This window comes from Pongo pygmaeus, chromosome 9 (genome assembly GCF_028885625.2).
Source record: "Pongo pygmaeus isolate AG05252 chromosome 9, NHGRI_mPonPyg2-v2.0_pri, whole genome shotgun sequence".
Lineage (NCBI taxonomy): Eukaryota > Metazoa > Chordata > Mammalia > Primates > Hominidae > Pongo > Pongo pygmaeus.
This window is the reverse complement of record NC_072382.2, coordinates 75,098,611-75,115,581: the sequence shown is the minus strand read 5'-3', so window position 1 is coordinate 75,115,581 and position 16,971 is coordinate 75,098,611. Positions and strand designations below refer to the sequence as shown.

Sequence of the window (16,971 nt, the reverse complement as noted above, 5' to 3'; positions counted from 1 at the left end):
ATTGGGTTCCTCAACTACATGATGAAGTGGTGAAATGAGACCATGTCTATGCTTTCTCTCAGCTTTATGATTCTAAGGAAAAAGAGAATCTATATTATTACTACCATGAGACTTAGATGAAGCCTGCTTATGTACCAATAAAGTAGAAAAGAAAAATACAGGAAAATAAGCCATTTGAGGACCACACAATTATTCACCAATATATGCTCTTCTCTTCACAATACTATCATAAAGGCCTTTCTAAAGAACTTTCTTTTCCAGGATAAGCAGTTAACTAAACCAAGAAGACCAAAGCATCTATTTAAAAAGGTAAGTTGTCCAGGCACGGTAGCTCACTCCTATAATCCCAGTACTTTGGGAAGCCAAGTGGGGCAGATCACTTGAGGCTAGGAGCTCAAGACCAGCCTGGCCAACATGGCGAAATCCCCTCTCTACTAAAAATACAAAAATTAGCCGGGCATGGTGGTGCATGCCTGTAATCCCAGCTACTTGGGAGGCTGAGGCACAAGAATCACTTGAGCCCCGGAAGTGGAAGTTGCAGTGAGCCGAGATTGTGCCACTGCACTCTAGCCTGGGCAACAGAGTGAGACTCTGTCTCTAAAAAAAAAATAAAATGAAAAGTAACAAAAAATAAAAACGATAAATTACTAACAATTATACAATCTTCTAATCAGCAGATTTTCCTTTTATTTTCTCTCAGTATCTTCACCCAGTTCTTCAATCTTCAGAGAACTTGTTTCGCCAAAATGAGAAGCTGAGCTCTAATTAAGCTTATCTAAGGAATGTAAAATTATTAAAAATCTGATTTTCTTATGTATTTGTGTAGAAGGGGGTTGGTATACTGAAAAATCAAATTTTAGTTTAAGAAAGGCAGCAACTAAGATATTTAACAACAATTAATGTTACATTAATATTAAACTCCAGGTTAATTTTCCCAAATAATGTTATGGGTCAGTTTCCAAATTCTCTTTATTCATGTTATAGTCCAACTTTTCTGTCTTCCAAAGCCAAAACAATCTTCACTTTACCTTCTATGTAGCCTTGTACCTCTATTGCGCGTCCATCTCTCTATCTCCTCCTGCTAAAGTTTTCTCATTTTTCTACTGCGTATCATAGCAGGTCTCCACTCAATTCTTAGCTTCCTTCCCTGGTTTTTCCACCCATTTTTCCCATTCCTTTACCCCACTGTTTTATAGGATTCTCCTTTCTTTTCATCCCTAGGACTTATTGTCACAGCACTGCATCTCCTACTCTCGCCTCCTTTTTGTAAGTTTTTACACATATTACTTCTTCAGAACCTAAGGTTTCTCTTTCTGTAGTCCTTTTTCAAAGAATATCTACCAATTCATCTCTAGAATCCCAAATATACTCTTGAGTCCTCATACCTAAGTATCTTTCCTACTGCTTTTCTCTTTACAGTCACTAATTCCCAGAATCCTGTCTGAAACTACAAATAACCCCTCAAAACCAAATGCCTATTCAATTCTCTCCACTTTCCAGCAATTACTTCTCCCATGTTCACCTCATCCTTTCTCCTCGGCCCAAGTATCCCCTAACCTGGCACAAGCCATTTAATGATCTAAAATTCCAAAACCTATCTCTTCTACATGGCTCTCCTTCCTTTCCAGCAAACTATTTCCCCAACTCCCAATGCTTCACTAATTCAAAGTCTTAGGCCAGTACTTCGCTTCCCTCAGATCTACTAGCCCAGCAAAAACTGATTGCCCAAATCTTCCTCTAAGCTTCCCAGACCTTACAACTGCAGCACTTCCATTCACCAAACCGTATTTATAGCCATCTCTCAATCTTTAGAGCCTATGGTCACTTTGTAAATTCTTCAGTCCTCTCCTTCTTCTCTCTCCCTTATCCTGTCCAGCTTCTCAGCACATTCCTATTACCCTTAACAATCTTCGTGGCTATGTTCTCCACCTTACCTTAGGCCTACTCCCCAAACTTTCTCATTCTCCCTTAAGAGACCTAATCTCACCTCTCATTCGCTGAATCTGTCTTTACACCTCTGGGAATTCTCTAGAATCGTCTGCTTCCTAGTTCTCCTCTTTCCTTCTCCAGCCCTGTCTCGAGTGTTTTCTACCCCCCTCAGCTTTTCTAGTATCTAGTTCTCACAGTGTAGATATTAGAACTCTGATAATATCTACTCCTCCCAAACCTTTCCTTAGTTGTTGGCCCAATTCCCCTCAACTTTTCTCTCAGTCATTCCCCACTTCCCTCCACCTTCCCTGGCCGATTCTCCTCCACCTTTGCCACCGTTCTACTCCCTTTTCTAAGCCTCCTTTACTGTGGAGGTGATTCTCAGATCCCTTATGTTAGTCTCTCAGCTTCCCCAACCTTTGCCTCATTCCCCTTTCCCTTCAATTTTTATTTTTATTTTTATTTTATTTTATTTTTATTTTATTTTATTTATTTTTCCTCCAATTTCTATTGACTTGGCGCCTCCCCTAGTCCCCCAATCTGCCTTCTACTCCATCTAAATATCTCCAGGCCGCCGTCAACATTTTCTCCTATCGGTAGACTCCTTTCCCGTGCCTCTCTGAACGCCCAGAGATACCATTCTCCAACGGCTGGGGCCTGGCCCATAGGGAGAAGGGGTATGGGTCACGTACCCCATTCGCATCTTGGCTCCGCTCTGACTGCCCCCGCTGCCGGGTAGAGGTGGGCGAGAGGGAAGGCGGCCGAGGTGCATGCTCTTTTCGAGGGCCGACATCGAGGGGAGGCGGCACGCACGTAGTCAAACAGTAGGCGAAGCTTCGTCCCACGTTGAGTGTGGCCCAACCGGTCACGACTCGCTCCCCTAACGACGCCCTGTCGCCTTTGGACAGCACCCAGCTACCCGTAGCACCGCCTACCGCCCACCGGCTCCGCAAACTCCACCCACTCGCTTCACCGCTTCCACCGGAAGTGCGCAACAGCCCTCACACAAAGGAAGCTGGGTAGCAGAGTATGCGAACTCCGCAGACTCCCGTCTGGGAATCAGACGACTTTCACCGGAAGGAGGAGCGCTCTTCAGGGCAATGCACCCTGGGCAATGGAGTCCTCAACGGGCGTATCCCTATGCGCTTGCGCAGCTGGAGGGGCCCCCAGCCAACCCCGCAGAGGTATTGTAGCAAAGCGTCCTGGGTATTGTAGTCTATTGACAGGAAGGCGTCTTGGCGCCTTCTCTTCGCACCGTTTTCCGGAGACTGTTAGAGGAAGAGTCGCTTTTTCCTGCCTCCCAGGCTGCCCAGCGGCGCCGGTTGCCGGGGAACGCAGGCGCCGTGGTGAGGGATGGCGGGAGGATACTGCTTAGGTGCTGGAGACGGAGTTGAGCTGGTGAAGAAGAGCTCGGGCTCATCATGAAACAACGAAAAGGCCAAGGGTCTGGGGGTAGCCGTGGGCGCAAAAAAAGAGGTAACCTGAGCGATCAAAGATTGAGGAAAGCCTAATAGGAGAGCAGGTGTAAGGAATTTTAGGGAGACCCCGCACCCCCGCTGGATAAACAAGAAAAGGGACGTAAGAAGGGAAATAGCCAGGGAACCAGAAGGTTAAAAGGAAGGGCAATTGGCCCTGCAGAGAATGGAAAGGAATTAGGGGCTGGGGTAGGGGCCACAGAGTGGCGATTAATGAGATGAAGGTTACCGGTAGGATGACTGTAGAGGAGAAGAACAAACAATGATGGGATTGGTTTTGATAACGAAGTGAAATGTATGTCTGTGTAGCTTCAGAGGTCCACAGGGACAGGAAGAAACATAAATTGGCAAAGGGATTATATCATTTCTTGTGTGATTGTGGGCAAGAATCACGTTTTATACATTACTGAATGACCAAGGATTAGTACAAAGCAGGACTCGGTAAATGTTAATTGAATGAATGAAGCATGAAGTGCTGGCTATGAGCAGGAGTTGGGAAAAATAATTGTAGAGTATAGAGCCGGGAAGAGTGGGGAATGACAGGTGTGATAGGATTGGAGTGGGGGTAAGGGCATGAGGATCTCCTGAAGGACCTGAGATCGTGAAAGAGTGTGCAGCAGAGAGTCCTCATCAGGTTAGCAGCTCAAGGAGACACAAGCTTACCGAGTAGGGGATGTTAGCTGCAGTGAGAACAGTCAACCTAGGAACCCAGGGCAGATCAGGAAACTTGACATTGAATCTCTACAAGACTGCCTCGAAGGGAAGAAGGACAGTGGGTGACCCTGCCTTTTTGCATTGTAGGCAGTTTAGTGAGAAAAGAAGTATTGGGAACAGTGATAGGACATTAGGCCATTGGGTTGAGGACTGAAGCTACAATCTGGGAATTACTCTTATCCAAGCTGTTTAAAGATTACTAAGGCAGTTTTGAGATACTGACTTTCCTGCCAGGAAAGATAGGAGGATCTGAGACTGAAGCATACTAGTGCTCCCTGTGTCAAAACAGTTAAGCATGTTTGGTTGATAAGTGGAAAGTCAAAGTAGAAATAATATAACATAGCATAGAACAGAATATACTTTTTGCTATACCATTTCCGTATGTAGAAATGTATACACAACTGTATAATTTTTATGTTGAAACTATCCATAAGGATTATGGTGGGTCTTTTCTCCACTATAGAGGGCAGAGGGGTGTTTGCATTAGAAGTCCAAATAACTCGTCCTGATCTGATACATTCCATATATTTTCTTCTTTGAGGCATAACCACTCCTCAAAGAAAAGTCAAAGGAAAAAAAAGGTGTACATAATATAGGAATGGTTTCTTAAATCTCCTTTAAGTTTTCCTGAAAAGGTACTATGAATGAAAGACAATCAGGATCACTAAAGGAAAATTTTTTAGAAAGTCATGATTAATTGCTTTGTTTACACTTTAATGTCTTTATGAAATCCAATAAATACTAAAGCCAATAAATACATGAACCCAGCACTGTGTTAAAAATAGTGGCAGAATCTGAAGATTAGATAGTCTGTGTCCTCGCTGACTGTGTGATCTTGGCAGGAAAGAAAAGTTACAGACAATGTAAGACGTTCTTCATTGAAATGCTGAGTTGTATGATAATAGTCTAAATCGTTTGTGAGTGAAGGGAGTTGTTGCTGTTTTCTCGTTAGTGATTTTTTTAAAAGAGAGTTAGATAAAGATTACGTATCTTAAAAACCATAGATGTTGCAATAATTAAAACAACTGTACTTAGAAAAATTTCAACCATACTTAGAAAAATTTCAACTACTTCTGATACTTGTATTTTTCAAATAGTAACTCAATTAAAGAAAAGTTAATATTAGTATGTCTTTGTTGGTATGTTCTTAACTTAGAGTAAATCAAATCAAACCCTAAATACTAATTAGTTATCAGAGTGGCTTACATGACCAGATAGATTATTTGGTGGTCTGATTTGATAGTTACTTCTCATGTATTAGAATAATGGGTAAGATAAACCTTCTTTCTAAATGGTGATAAATTGCTGAACTTAAGACTAAAGTGTTCTGTTTGTTTTCATTCAGAAAGCATATTATATGTTTTCTGTATTTAGTCTAAATTTTGACTCAGTTTTCTTGGATTCCTCTACAGGTTTGAGTGACATTTCTCCATCTACAAGCCTGCCACCTCTGGTTGAAGGCCAGCTACGCTGCTTTCTAAAACTTACTGTTAATAGAGTCATATGGAAGATTGCAAAGCCTCCCACTTGTGTACTTGTCCGAGTGAGATGGTGGGGAGAAACATCAGATGGAACCCTCTTTTATCCCAGGGATGCATTGCAGACTGAACCAAAAGCTGTGAGAACAACTACACGTTACGCTATTCGTTGTGGTCCAAAACAGTTTACCTCTTATCTAACAGGTATGTTATTGTTTTATCATTGCACCTGCAGACATAATACAAAGCATGTGGTTATATTGTCAGCAATAAGTGTTGTTGTGTACCTAGCATATATGGGCATTCTTAATTATTGAAGAGTCAAAGAGTTTTTATAGGAGAGATTTTTCTTTGTAAATTTATTGAGTGTTACGGTGTGCCAGCAGTTTTGAAATGTATTACTTCTAATCCTTACAATAACCCTGAAAGATAGGTATTTTCTCTGTTTTATAGACAATTAAACAAGTTTGGAGAGATGAAATGAATACTTTCTAAGGTCACAAAGTTGATAAATGGCTGAATTAGGATTTGAACCCACTTCTGTCTGTCACCAAAACTCATGCTCTTTTCACTACACCATGCTTTTTTAGGTAATAACTGTAGTCTCAACTCTGGGGTTTACATTATACTCAAGGAAAGAGGATATAGATGTAAAATTTACCAATAGTACAAGATAATACATACTAAATGCCAAATGAATGGTTTAGTGAGTTAGTATTACAGATGTTCAGAAATGGAAAGCATCCCTCTGTAGGGAACCAGAAGCCAAGATGTCTTCATTTTTGTACAAGGAAAGTATTCTGAGTGTACTATGTTATTTCTTTATTCAGGTCAAGCTTTCACATAAATACATTTTGGATGATGGGGTTATTTATCGAGTCAATTCAGTTCAAGTCAATAAAATTCGAGCATTTATCATGTAAACATGGTTGGGCTCAGAATATTGGAGAGCCAGGGGTGAGTTAAAGATTAACTTGTCCTTGAGTAACTTACATTCTCTCAAGAAAAAATTTTTGAAACATCAACATGTAAAGAACAAATGCTGTAATTCAGTCATTCAAAAAATTTGTTTAGCACATACTAGACATTGTTTTAGGCACAGTGGGGTTTACAAAAAATCCAAAAAAATTAATCAGAATGATACCGAACTCTAACTTCACAAAAAAGTTTAGTTATTAATAGTAGGTTAAAAGCAGTAAGTGTGATTAAAAGATATAAATAATCTTGGTACTGTAAACTTACAAATTAAATCCTCAGGTAGTATTTTTATATAATATAACAAATGAGGAGGATTAGAAATTCAATAAGAGAGAAGGTATTTATTAACATGGTAATCAACAGGTCAGACATTTATCTGAACATCTTATGGTATACTGGTGCATTGGACTTGGCATCCAAACATTTACATTGGTGTTACCAACTACATGATTTTGGGAAAGTCTCTTCCCATTTCTGATTCCTGTTTCCCCATCTGTAAAATGGGATCATATAGTTGCCCTTCCATTTTCTGGGTATTTGCACAAAGAAGCAACCCGGTTGAACGGGTTGAAGTATAAACAGTCCAGAGTTTGAACTCTGGCTTCAGGACTAGATTGTTAGGTGATGCTGAGAGGTTCCTTAGCATCTCAGGGCCCCAGTTTCCTATTAGTTAGTTGGGAAAAATAGCACTTATCTGTCAGGAATTATTGTGAATACTAAATGAAAAAAATGTTTGTAAATTGATCGGTCTAGTAGCTGACACATTGTAGGTACAAGTCTTATAAAAATATTAAGACTCAGGCAGTGTGTACAGAGATTTAAGATGTATTCCCTGCCCAAAAGGAACTTAAAGATTAGTTGAAAACAAAACTGACATACATGAAACAGTAGTGAGCAATGCCAGACAGTATATAATTAAATGTCTGATTACTTGATACATATAGTAATATCATATGGATAGTCTAGGAAGTTAATAAGGGCTAATCTTATGTTATTAAGAAGCCAGAATCCTGCTTCTACTCTATGCTCTTGCTGTTTGACTTTGAGCAAGCCATTTCATCTTCTTGGGCCTTAATTTTCCCACCAGTAAATTGAAAGAGTTAAAACATCAAATGTGCCAGCACCCAAATTTTGTAATTCTAGTTAAGAAAGAAGGCCATGGAAAAGGTAGAGTTTCAATAGGAGACACATGAGGTGAACCTTATAAGTGACAGTCCAACTGTAGACGTGACATGGTTTTTTGTTTTTTTTTTAAGACAGAGTCTCACTCTATTGCCCAGGCTGGAGTGCAGTGGTGCAATCTTGGCTCACTGCAAGCTCCGCCTCCCACCTCCCAGGTTCACACCATTCTCCTGCCTCAGCCTCCTGAGTAGCTGGGACTACAGGTGCCCGCCACCACACCCGACTAATTTTTTGTATTTTTAGTAGAGATGGGGTTTCACCATGTTAGCCAGGATGGTCTCAATCTCCTGATCTCGCTATCTGCTCACCTCAGCCTCCCAAAGTGCTGGGATTACAGGTGTGAGCCACCGCGCCCAGCCGACATGACATGTTTTTTAGAAAATGAAGCAATAAGAGGCTGAATGTGGTGGCTCATGCTGTAATCCCAACACTTTGGTAGCTGAGGCAGGAAGATCACTTGAGGCCAAGAGTTCAAGACCAGCCTGGGCAAAACCCTGTTTCTACAAAAAAATTAGATTCCACATGCATAGCAAGACCCTGTTTCTACAAAAAAAAATTTTTTTTTAATTAGCTGGGCATGGTGGTGCACACCTGTAGTCGCAGCTACTTGGGAGGCTGAGGTGAGAGAAATCACTTGAGCCCAGGAAGTCGAGGCTGCAGTGAGCCATGTTCATACCACTGTACTCCAGCCTGGGTGACAGAGTGAGACCCTATTTCTAAAAAAGAAAGAAAATGACAGAAAATGAAGAGATAAGACATCAAATATTAGTTCACAAAAGTGTGTGCTCTAACCAAAAACTTGGAAAAAGTATGCTATTTCTTAAGCTGTGTGGTAGGTATTCGCGTTATTATTATTTTATTTACTCTTTTGTGTACATATTTCACTTAATATAAAATGCAAAAAGTAAACTAATGAATATGTTGTCACATATTAGCATGAACCATATTTTTTTCTCAAGCTGTTTTTATTACACTTAAGATATTAAGACAAGTACAAAATAACCTTGTAATTAGGATACTGTATCAGTCAAAAAAGGAGAAGTCACTATTGTATGAAGAGATTTACAAATGAGTAAAATATATAGGCTGTGCCAGAATTAACATTTGAAATGAGATGGGGTTGCTCTTTTTTTCTAGGCTGGAGAGAGGTAGTAAGAATAATTATATGAGTTCCTCAGATAAAAATAACATATAAAAAAAGAAGAGGAAGTATATCACATTTTACAGTTTTTGAAATACTTTCAAGTCTATCATCTTATTCGATGTTTAAAATCATTTTATTTATTTCTTCATATCTATTTTATTTTATTTTATTTTTGAGAAAAGGTCTCCCTCAGTCAGCTGGGCTGGAGTGCAGCGATGTGAACACAGTTCACTGTAGCCTCAACCTCCTGAGTTCAAGCAATCTTCCCACCTCAGCCTCCTGAGCAGCTGGGAATATAAGCACATGCCACGACACTCAGCTAATTTTTGTATTTTTTGTGGAGATGAGGTCTCATTGTTGTTCCCCAGGCTGGTGTCAAACTTCTGTACCCAACAATCCTCCTGCCTTGGCCTCCCAAATTGCTGGGATTACAGGTGAGCCACCATGCCTGGCCACTTTCTTCATATCTATTTTACCTTATTCTAAACAGAAGTTAAGGCAATTGCAAAAAGATGTTAAATACAGATTTCTGTTTAACTGAGAAAATCTTTACATTTTAAATCTTCATAACTTTTTGTTTACAGAAAGTGAAAATACAGTAGGAAAAATAAGATGAAGCCTCTGCAGAGCACTAGAAAGCATGCTCTGAGGCCCTGTACATTTGCAATGGGTATTATCCTGATTTTCTGAGTGACGAATTTGAGGTTCAAAGAGTTAAAAGTAACTAACCCAAGGTTACCCTGGCACCAAACCTAAATTCAGAGAGGCACTTGACTCTGAAATTATTAATACTTCCATTGTATTATACTGCCTTAGGAAATAGAAGGATTATAGGATTCTGAGATATGCCTCATACTCTTACATCTTTCTTTCTTTACCTTTTATTCTGTTGCAGAAAATAGCAGCCATGAAAATGTTTGGAGCATGGAACGACTAGAGTAGAAACCCAGAAAATTATGGCTACGCTACGTGATTTTTACCTCTCTTTGATCAGATAGGATTCAGTTAGTAGGAATGTGAAAGACAAATGGGAGTAGGAATAGTGCTGGACAATAGGGATTCTAATTCCACAACAAGTGAAGTATAAAGGTCAGAAGTCTACTAAGAATTAAGCTTTTTGTCCTAGAAGTGATGAATAGTGTAGTGGACTTGTAATTAAGTGTAGTAGACTTGTAATTAAGTGTAGTGGACTTATAATTGGATAGAACTGAGTTTTAGCCCAGTTCTGTCAATTTAAAGCTGGGTGAACCTAGGAATATACATGACTTTGCGGAGCCTCTTTTATCCCCAAATGAAGACAGAAACACCTGTATCATAGAGTTGTTAAGAGAATTAATGAGACGTGGAAGACCCTCTGTTAGTAAATAGCCAATGAATAAATGTTAGTCCATTTCCCTTATTCTTCATGTGTACATCATTTTATAGTCTACAAAGCATTTTTATATCTATTTGCTCATATGACTTTCAGATAACCCCCATGAGTGGTGTATTAGTCCATTCTCATGCTGCTATAAAGACATACCTGAAACTGGGTAATTTATAAAGAAAAGATGTTTAATTGACTCGCAGTTCCACATGGCTGGGGAGGCCTCAGGAAACTTACAATCATGGCAGAAGGGGAAGCAAACACGTCCTTCACATGGCAGCAGGAGAGAGAAAAATGAGTGCCCAGCAAAGCAGGAAGCCCTTTCTAAAACCATCAGATCTCGTGAGAGCTAACTCACTATCATGAGAACAGGATAGGGAGAACCGCACTTGTGATTCAGTTATCTCCCCCTGGTCCCTCCCATGACAGGTGGGGATTATGGGAATTACAATTCAAGATGAGATTTGGGTGGGGACACAGCCAAACCATATCAAGTTGTTACACAGGGATTATGATATGTCAAGTAATTTGCCTAAAGTCATTTACCAACCATTCAGTAACTACCATGTGGGAAGACACTGTACTAGTGTTCTGCTTGCAGCGACCCCAGTTCCTCAAACAGCAGTGATGCGAATATTATGAGCCTAGTTTACAGACAACCATGGCTTATACAGAAATAGCTTGTGAATATTGCAGTCAGAACACAATCACAGGTCTTCTAATAATAATTCCTACATGCTTTTCACTAAAATATTGAACAAATGCTGAAAACGAACCATTTTCTCAACTTTGGTTAAGAAAATACCAGAAGTTAAACTGTTCTGAAATGATCTGAGATTCCTTATGCATACATTATATTTCTTCTCATCTGGGCATGAAGGTATTAGTCTAAGTGACCAAAGAGTATAGTTGAGAAGTTTATTTTCATTTCTCTTGGTTCCAAGTGCTCTCAATAGCTCGGTGCTCCAGATATAACCCAAGAGTATGCAATTAGATTCTCCTGGGAGGCAGGGACCAACCCTTGCAGCTATGCAAGGGCAATCCTTTGTCAATTCAAAACTAGAAATGGTGAGAATGAAAACTGAGATTTGTTGCTCTGTGTGTCAAAACCAAAGCCTGAGTTCTTGGCAAATACATTTAACAATACTCTTTTAAGGATATTTTTCTTATCAAATACTTGCTATGCTAAATATTTTTGTTCAGTTGATTTATTTTTTCCTCAGTGTGTGGTATTTGTTGTTCTTCTGTGAATCTTTATTGTTCTTTTGATCTTGGGTTCATACTCCTCTACCCCCAGAATGGTATGATAAGTGATTATTTGAAATTAAAATACTTTTTTATGTTAAATTACTTTTTCCAGATAGTTTTGTTATCTCTGTTGTAGTTTTTAAATCAGTTGTATTTTCTATCAGTTGTATCACTTTTTTTATTAGGAAATACATGCACATGGTAGAACATTTTAAAGGTATGAGAGGTTACCAGTCTTTTGTGTATCTTTACACAAGAATATATTTACTTATAAAATATATTCTGTACTAATAAAAGCTCTTTGCATAGTTTCTTTTATTTACACAGATTATATATATATATATATATATATATACAGTCAGCACTTTTCTTTCTACTTAGCAATTCATCTTGCATGTTGTTCCATATCAGTATAGATAGAGCTACTTATATTCTTTTTATTACTTTATTTTTCACCATTTTGCCATTATTAAAAAAACACACTTTATTAAATATTCTGCTACATAGATCAATTTACAGTTTGTAAAATAAAGTTTAAGGAGTAGGCTAGCCTTGGTGCCTCATACTTGTAATCCCAGCACTTTGGGAGGCCAAGGTCAGAGGATCACTTGAGGCCAAGAGTTTGAGACCAGCCTGGGCAACACAGTGAGACTTTGTCTCTACAAAAATAAAAAAAATTACCCCAATGTGGTGGCGTGTGCCTCTACTCTCAGCTACTTGTGAGGCTAGGACGGGAGGATCACTTGAGTCCTGGAGTTCGAGGTTGCAGTGAACTATGATTGTGCCAGTGCACTCTAGCCTGGGCGACAGAGAGACCCTGTCTCAAGAAAGAAAAAAAAAAAAAAGAGTAGAATTTCATGGAAAAAGGAATGTGCTTTTTTACTTTTTTGAGTTATTGCTGAATTGCTTTCTGGTTAGCCATCCTATTAGCAACTTATTAAAGTACCTAATTTCCCTCACTTTCACCAATGCAATGGTGTTATCCAACATAAAATATTTTTTTTCAAGTTAGAAAGCTCTTCCTCATATACCCCTCTACCCACTTCTTAAAAAAGAAAATAAAAGTAAATGAAAAATATCTATGTTGTAATTGTTTCTGGTTAGATATGGCTGTGCTGGTGCTGGAAGTAATCACCAAACTTGACCATCTTCCGATTGGTAGAGTTCAGATCAATGGACTAGCTCAACTTTCTCCAACGCATCAAATCAATGGATTTTTTACCATTGTTTCATCAACGTCTAAGAAACTTGGAGAACTCCAGGTAAAAATATATTTTAAGTATTTGCTGCATAGAATAAACTTTTTGGGCAGAAATAATTGAGTCTGTTTGTAGAATGGATAGGTCCATGGCTCCTGTATATCATGCTAATTTCCACCTCATGCCTTTGCCCATGTTTTTACCCAGTAGACCTACTTTTGTTTCCCACTTATCCAAATCCTCTTAGTGCCTTAGTGCCATCTTAAGTTCCGAGAGTCCTTCACACCTCCTACTGCATTCATTCTTTTTGTACTATTTTTTACATTCATAAAAGCATTAATTATATAATCATTGTACAGTTACAATTCTACATAGTTTCCAAAATTGTTTATTAGTAGGCTCTCTTTAATTCCTCTTCCTTTTAGTTTCTAGATTCCCTGAGAGGCAAGCCTTTGTTTTCTGTTTTCTTTGTTTTTCCCATAGCTCATAATATAGTACTGAACAATAATTACTTGTTTGACTCATGTAAGTGGTATCTTTGATGTATTCATTTATTGATTCAGCTTACTTTGTAAATTTTATTTCTAATTGACGCGTGATACACATATTTTTAGAGTACAATGTGAGGTTTAGATACATGTATACATTGTGTAAGGATCAAATCAGGGTAATTAGCATATCCATCATCTCAAACATGTATTATTTTTCTTTGTGGTGAAAACATTCACAGTCCTCTCTTCTGGCTATTTTGAAATATACAGTTCATTATTGTTAACTGTATTCACCCAACTGTACAATAGAACACCAGAATTTATTCCTCCTAACTGTACCATAGTACCCATTGACCAACCTCTCCCCATCCTCCCTCCCTGCTACCTTCCCTAATCTTTGTTAACCACTATTCTGCTCTACTTGTATGAGATCTACTTTCTTTAGATTCTATATGAGTGAGATCATGCAGTATAATATTTGTCCTTCTGTGCCTGGCTTATTTCATTTAACATAATGTCCTCCAGGTTCATCCATGTTGTCACAAATAGCAGGATTTCATTCTTTTTTATTGTCAATAGTATTCCATTGTGTATATATACATTTTTTAAATCCATTCATTTGTTGATGAATGCTTAGGTTGATTCCACATCTTGGCTATTGTGAATAGTGCTGTGATAAACAGAGTATAGGTATTTCATTGACATACTGATTTTATTTCCTTTGAATATACAGTCATGCATTACTAATGATGGGGATATATTTTGAGAAATGTGTCCTCAGGCAATTTCATCCTTGTGCGAACATCAGTGTACTGACACAAGCCTAAATGGTATAGCCTACTATACACGTAGGCTTAGGGTATAGCCTATTGCTCCTAGGGAACAAACCTATATAGCATGTTACTATACTGAATACTGTTGTAACACAATGAAGGCAGTTATAACACAATGGTAAGAATTCGTGTATCTAAGCATATCTAAACATAGAAAAAGTACATAAAAATAACAGTATAAAAGTTAAAAGATATCAGTATAAAAGATAAAATAACAGTACAAAAGATAAAAGATATATACCGCTATAGAGCAGTTATGGATAGAGTTTACAGGACTAGAAGTTGCTCTGGGTGAGTCAGTGAGTGAGTAGTGAGTGAATGTGAAGGCCTAAGACATTACCATGTACTACTGTAGACTTTATAAACACTGTACACTTAGAAGACTATACTAAATTTACAAACCAATCTTGTTCTTTAATAATAAATTAACCTTAGCTTACTTTAACTTTTTTTACTTTATAAACTTTTAATTTTTTTTAACTTTTTGACTCTTTTGTAATAACAATTAAAACACAAACACATTTTACAGGTGTGCAAAAAAATTTTTATATCCCTATTCTATAAGCTTTTTTCTATTTTCATTTTTTTTAACTTTTTAAACATTTTTGTTAAAAACTTAGACACAAACACACACATTAGCCTAAGCCTACACAGGGTCAGGATCATCACTATCACTGTCTTCCACCTCTACATCTTGTTCCACTGGAAGGTCTTAGGGTCAGTGGCACACATGGAGCTGTCATCTCCTATGATAACAGTGCCTTCTTCTGGAATACCTCCTGAGGACCTGCCTGAGGCTGTTGTACAGTTAACTTTGTTTTAATAAGTAGAAGGACTACACTCCAAACTAAAAAGAAAAAGCATAATATAGTAAATTGTAAACCAGTAACATAGTTGTTTATTATCAGTATCAAGTATTATGTATCATACATAATTGTATGTGCTATACTGGCAGTGCAGGTTTGTTTACATCAGCATCGCCACATAGAGTAACGCATTGCACTACCACATTACAACACTATAGTCACTAGGCGATAGGAATTTTTCAACCTTATTATAACCTTATGGGACCACTGTCATATATGTGGTCTGTCATTGATGGAAATGTTGTTACCTGGTGCATGACTATAAAACAAATAGTGAGATTCCTGGATCATATGGTAGTTCTACTTTTAATTTTTGTGAGGAACCTTCATACTGTTGACTATAATGATTGTACTAATTTACATTCCCACCAACAATACATGAGTATCCCTTTCTCCACATCCTCACCATCATTTGTTACTTTTTGTCTTTTTTGATAATAGCTATTCTAACTGGAGTGAGATGATATCTCATTGTCATTTTGATTTGCCTTTCCATAATCATAGTGATGTTGAGCATTTTTTCTTTTTTCTTTCTTTTTGAGACGAAGTTTTGCTCTTGTTGCCCAGGTTGGAGTGCAATGGCGCCATCTCGGCTCACCGCAACCTCCGCCTCCCGGGTTCAAGTGATCTCTTGCCTCAGCCTCCTGAGTAGCTGGGATTACAGGCATGCACCAACACGCCCGACTAGTTTTGTATTTTTAGTAGAGACAGGGTTTCACCATGTTGGCCAGGCTGGTCTCGAACTCCTGACCTCAGGTGATCCTCCTGCCTTGGCCTCCCAAAGTGCTGGGATTATAGATGTGAGCCACCACGCCCAGCCCTGTTGAGCATTTTTTCATATGCCTATTGACCATTTGTATATCTTCTTTTAAGAAATGTCTATTCAAGTTTTCTGTTCATTATTTAATCGAAAAAAATGTTTTGTTGCTGTTAAATTGTTAGAGTTTCTTATATATTCTGGATATTAACTCTTGTCAGATGCCAAGTTTGCAAATATTTTCTCCCACCCAGTGGGTTGTCCCTTTGCTGTGTTGATTGTTTCCTTTGTTGTGCAGAGCTTTTTAGTTTGATGTACTCCCATTTGTCTATTTTTGCTTTGTTGCTTGTGCTTTTGAGGTCTTACCCAAAAAATCCTTGCCTGGACCAATGTCATGAAGCATTTCCCCTATGTTTTCTTCTAGTCGTTTTATAGTCCTAGATCTTACATTTAAGTCTAGTCCACTTTTAGCTTATTTTTGTGTATGATGAGAGGAGTCTATTCTTATTCTCCTGCATGTGGGTATTCAGTTTTCCAGCACTATTTATTGAAGAGATTAACTTATGTTTTCTTCATACACTGTTACATGCCACTAACTTAGGATATACAGAGATAAGAGATGGCCGTTTCATTTAATTTTCCAGAACCCTGTGTAATACATACTGTGTGATAGATATGCATGAGATACAAGGAAAGAACATAGAATGGTCCCTCTTCTGTGGGGTACTCATTGGGAGCACTTTCTAGAAAATTCTGAATATTCAAACCCCTTAGAAATTCCAGGGGGGTTATACCTTGTCAATTGTATTCTAAAATGTATAGAGAAAATTAAATACTAAATAAGAAAATAGTCTAAAAAGGATAAGGAAAGAACATCTAACATTACCAAATGTAAGAATTTATTAATATTATAAAATCATAAGCATATAATTTTGTCAGTGGAACAGATTCCAGAAATAGATCCATCTAACTGAAAAAAAACTTAACATTTATTGTTTTTATCCTATTCTCATTTATAATATATTAAATGTTAACATAGTGACACTTTATATTGATGACTTAATGGTGAAGTGAGTCTGGTTTAGTCATGCTTTTCTGTTGATGATATAAATTTGCATCAGCACTGCCAGACAGTTTGGCATTATGTTTCAAAAGCCACATGAGTTACTGTATGTTGTTTACCTCATTATTCCACCCCTGGGAATTTACCTTAAGTAAATACTATGAAAAGAGAAGGAAGCTATATGCTTCAGTCTAGTATTGGAAATACATTTTTAATATTGGGAAAATGAAAACAATTTATTCAACAAT

At 38.1% G+C, this 16,971-nt stretch overlaps 2 protein-coding genes across 5 annotated transcripts in view; one reads left to right on the top strand and one right to left on the bottom strand.

The window, feature by feature from the left end:
* PPME1 (protein phosphatase methylesterase 1) overlaps positions 1–3,028 on the bottom strand; it is an 80,541-nt gene extending 77,513 nt beyond the window's left edge. The window contains exon 1 of one of the 2 annotated variants that reach the window (XM_054440941.2): positions 2,622–3,028. In XM_054440941.2, the coding sequence (XP_054296916.1) occupies positions 2,622–2,722 (101 nt within the window). In that variant the 5' untranslated portion in view covers positions 2,723–3,028. The remainder of the gene's footprint in view (positions 1–2,621) is intronic. The other variant, XM_054440940.2, reaches the window with a different exon arrangement.
* A 92-nt stretch (positions 3,029–3,120) lies between these two features.
* Positions 3,121–16,971, top strand: part of C2CD3 (C2 domain containing 3 centriole elongation regulator) — a 149,271-nt gene continuing 135,420 nt past the window's right edge. For 2 of the 3 annotated variants that reach the window (XM_054440932.2, XM_054440933.2), the window contains exons 1-3: positions 3,121–3,405; positions 5,531–5,800; positions 12,619–12,776. In XM_054440932.2, the coding sequence (XP_054296907.2) occupies positions 3,351–3,405; positions 5,531–5,800; positions 12,619–12,776 (483 nt within the window). In that variant the 5' untranslated portion in view covers positions 3,121–3,350. Of the gene's footprint in view, positions 3,406–5,530; positions 5,801–12,618; positions 12,777–16,971 lie in introns of those variants that run through there. The other variant, XM_063672079.1, reaches the window with a different exon arrangement.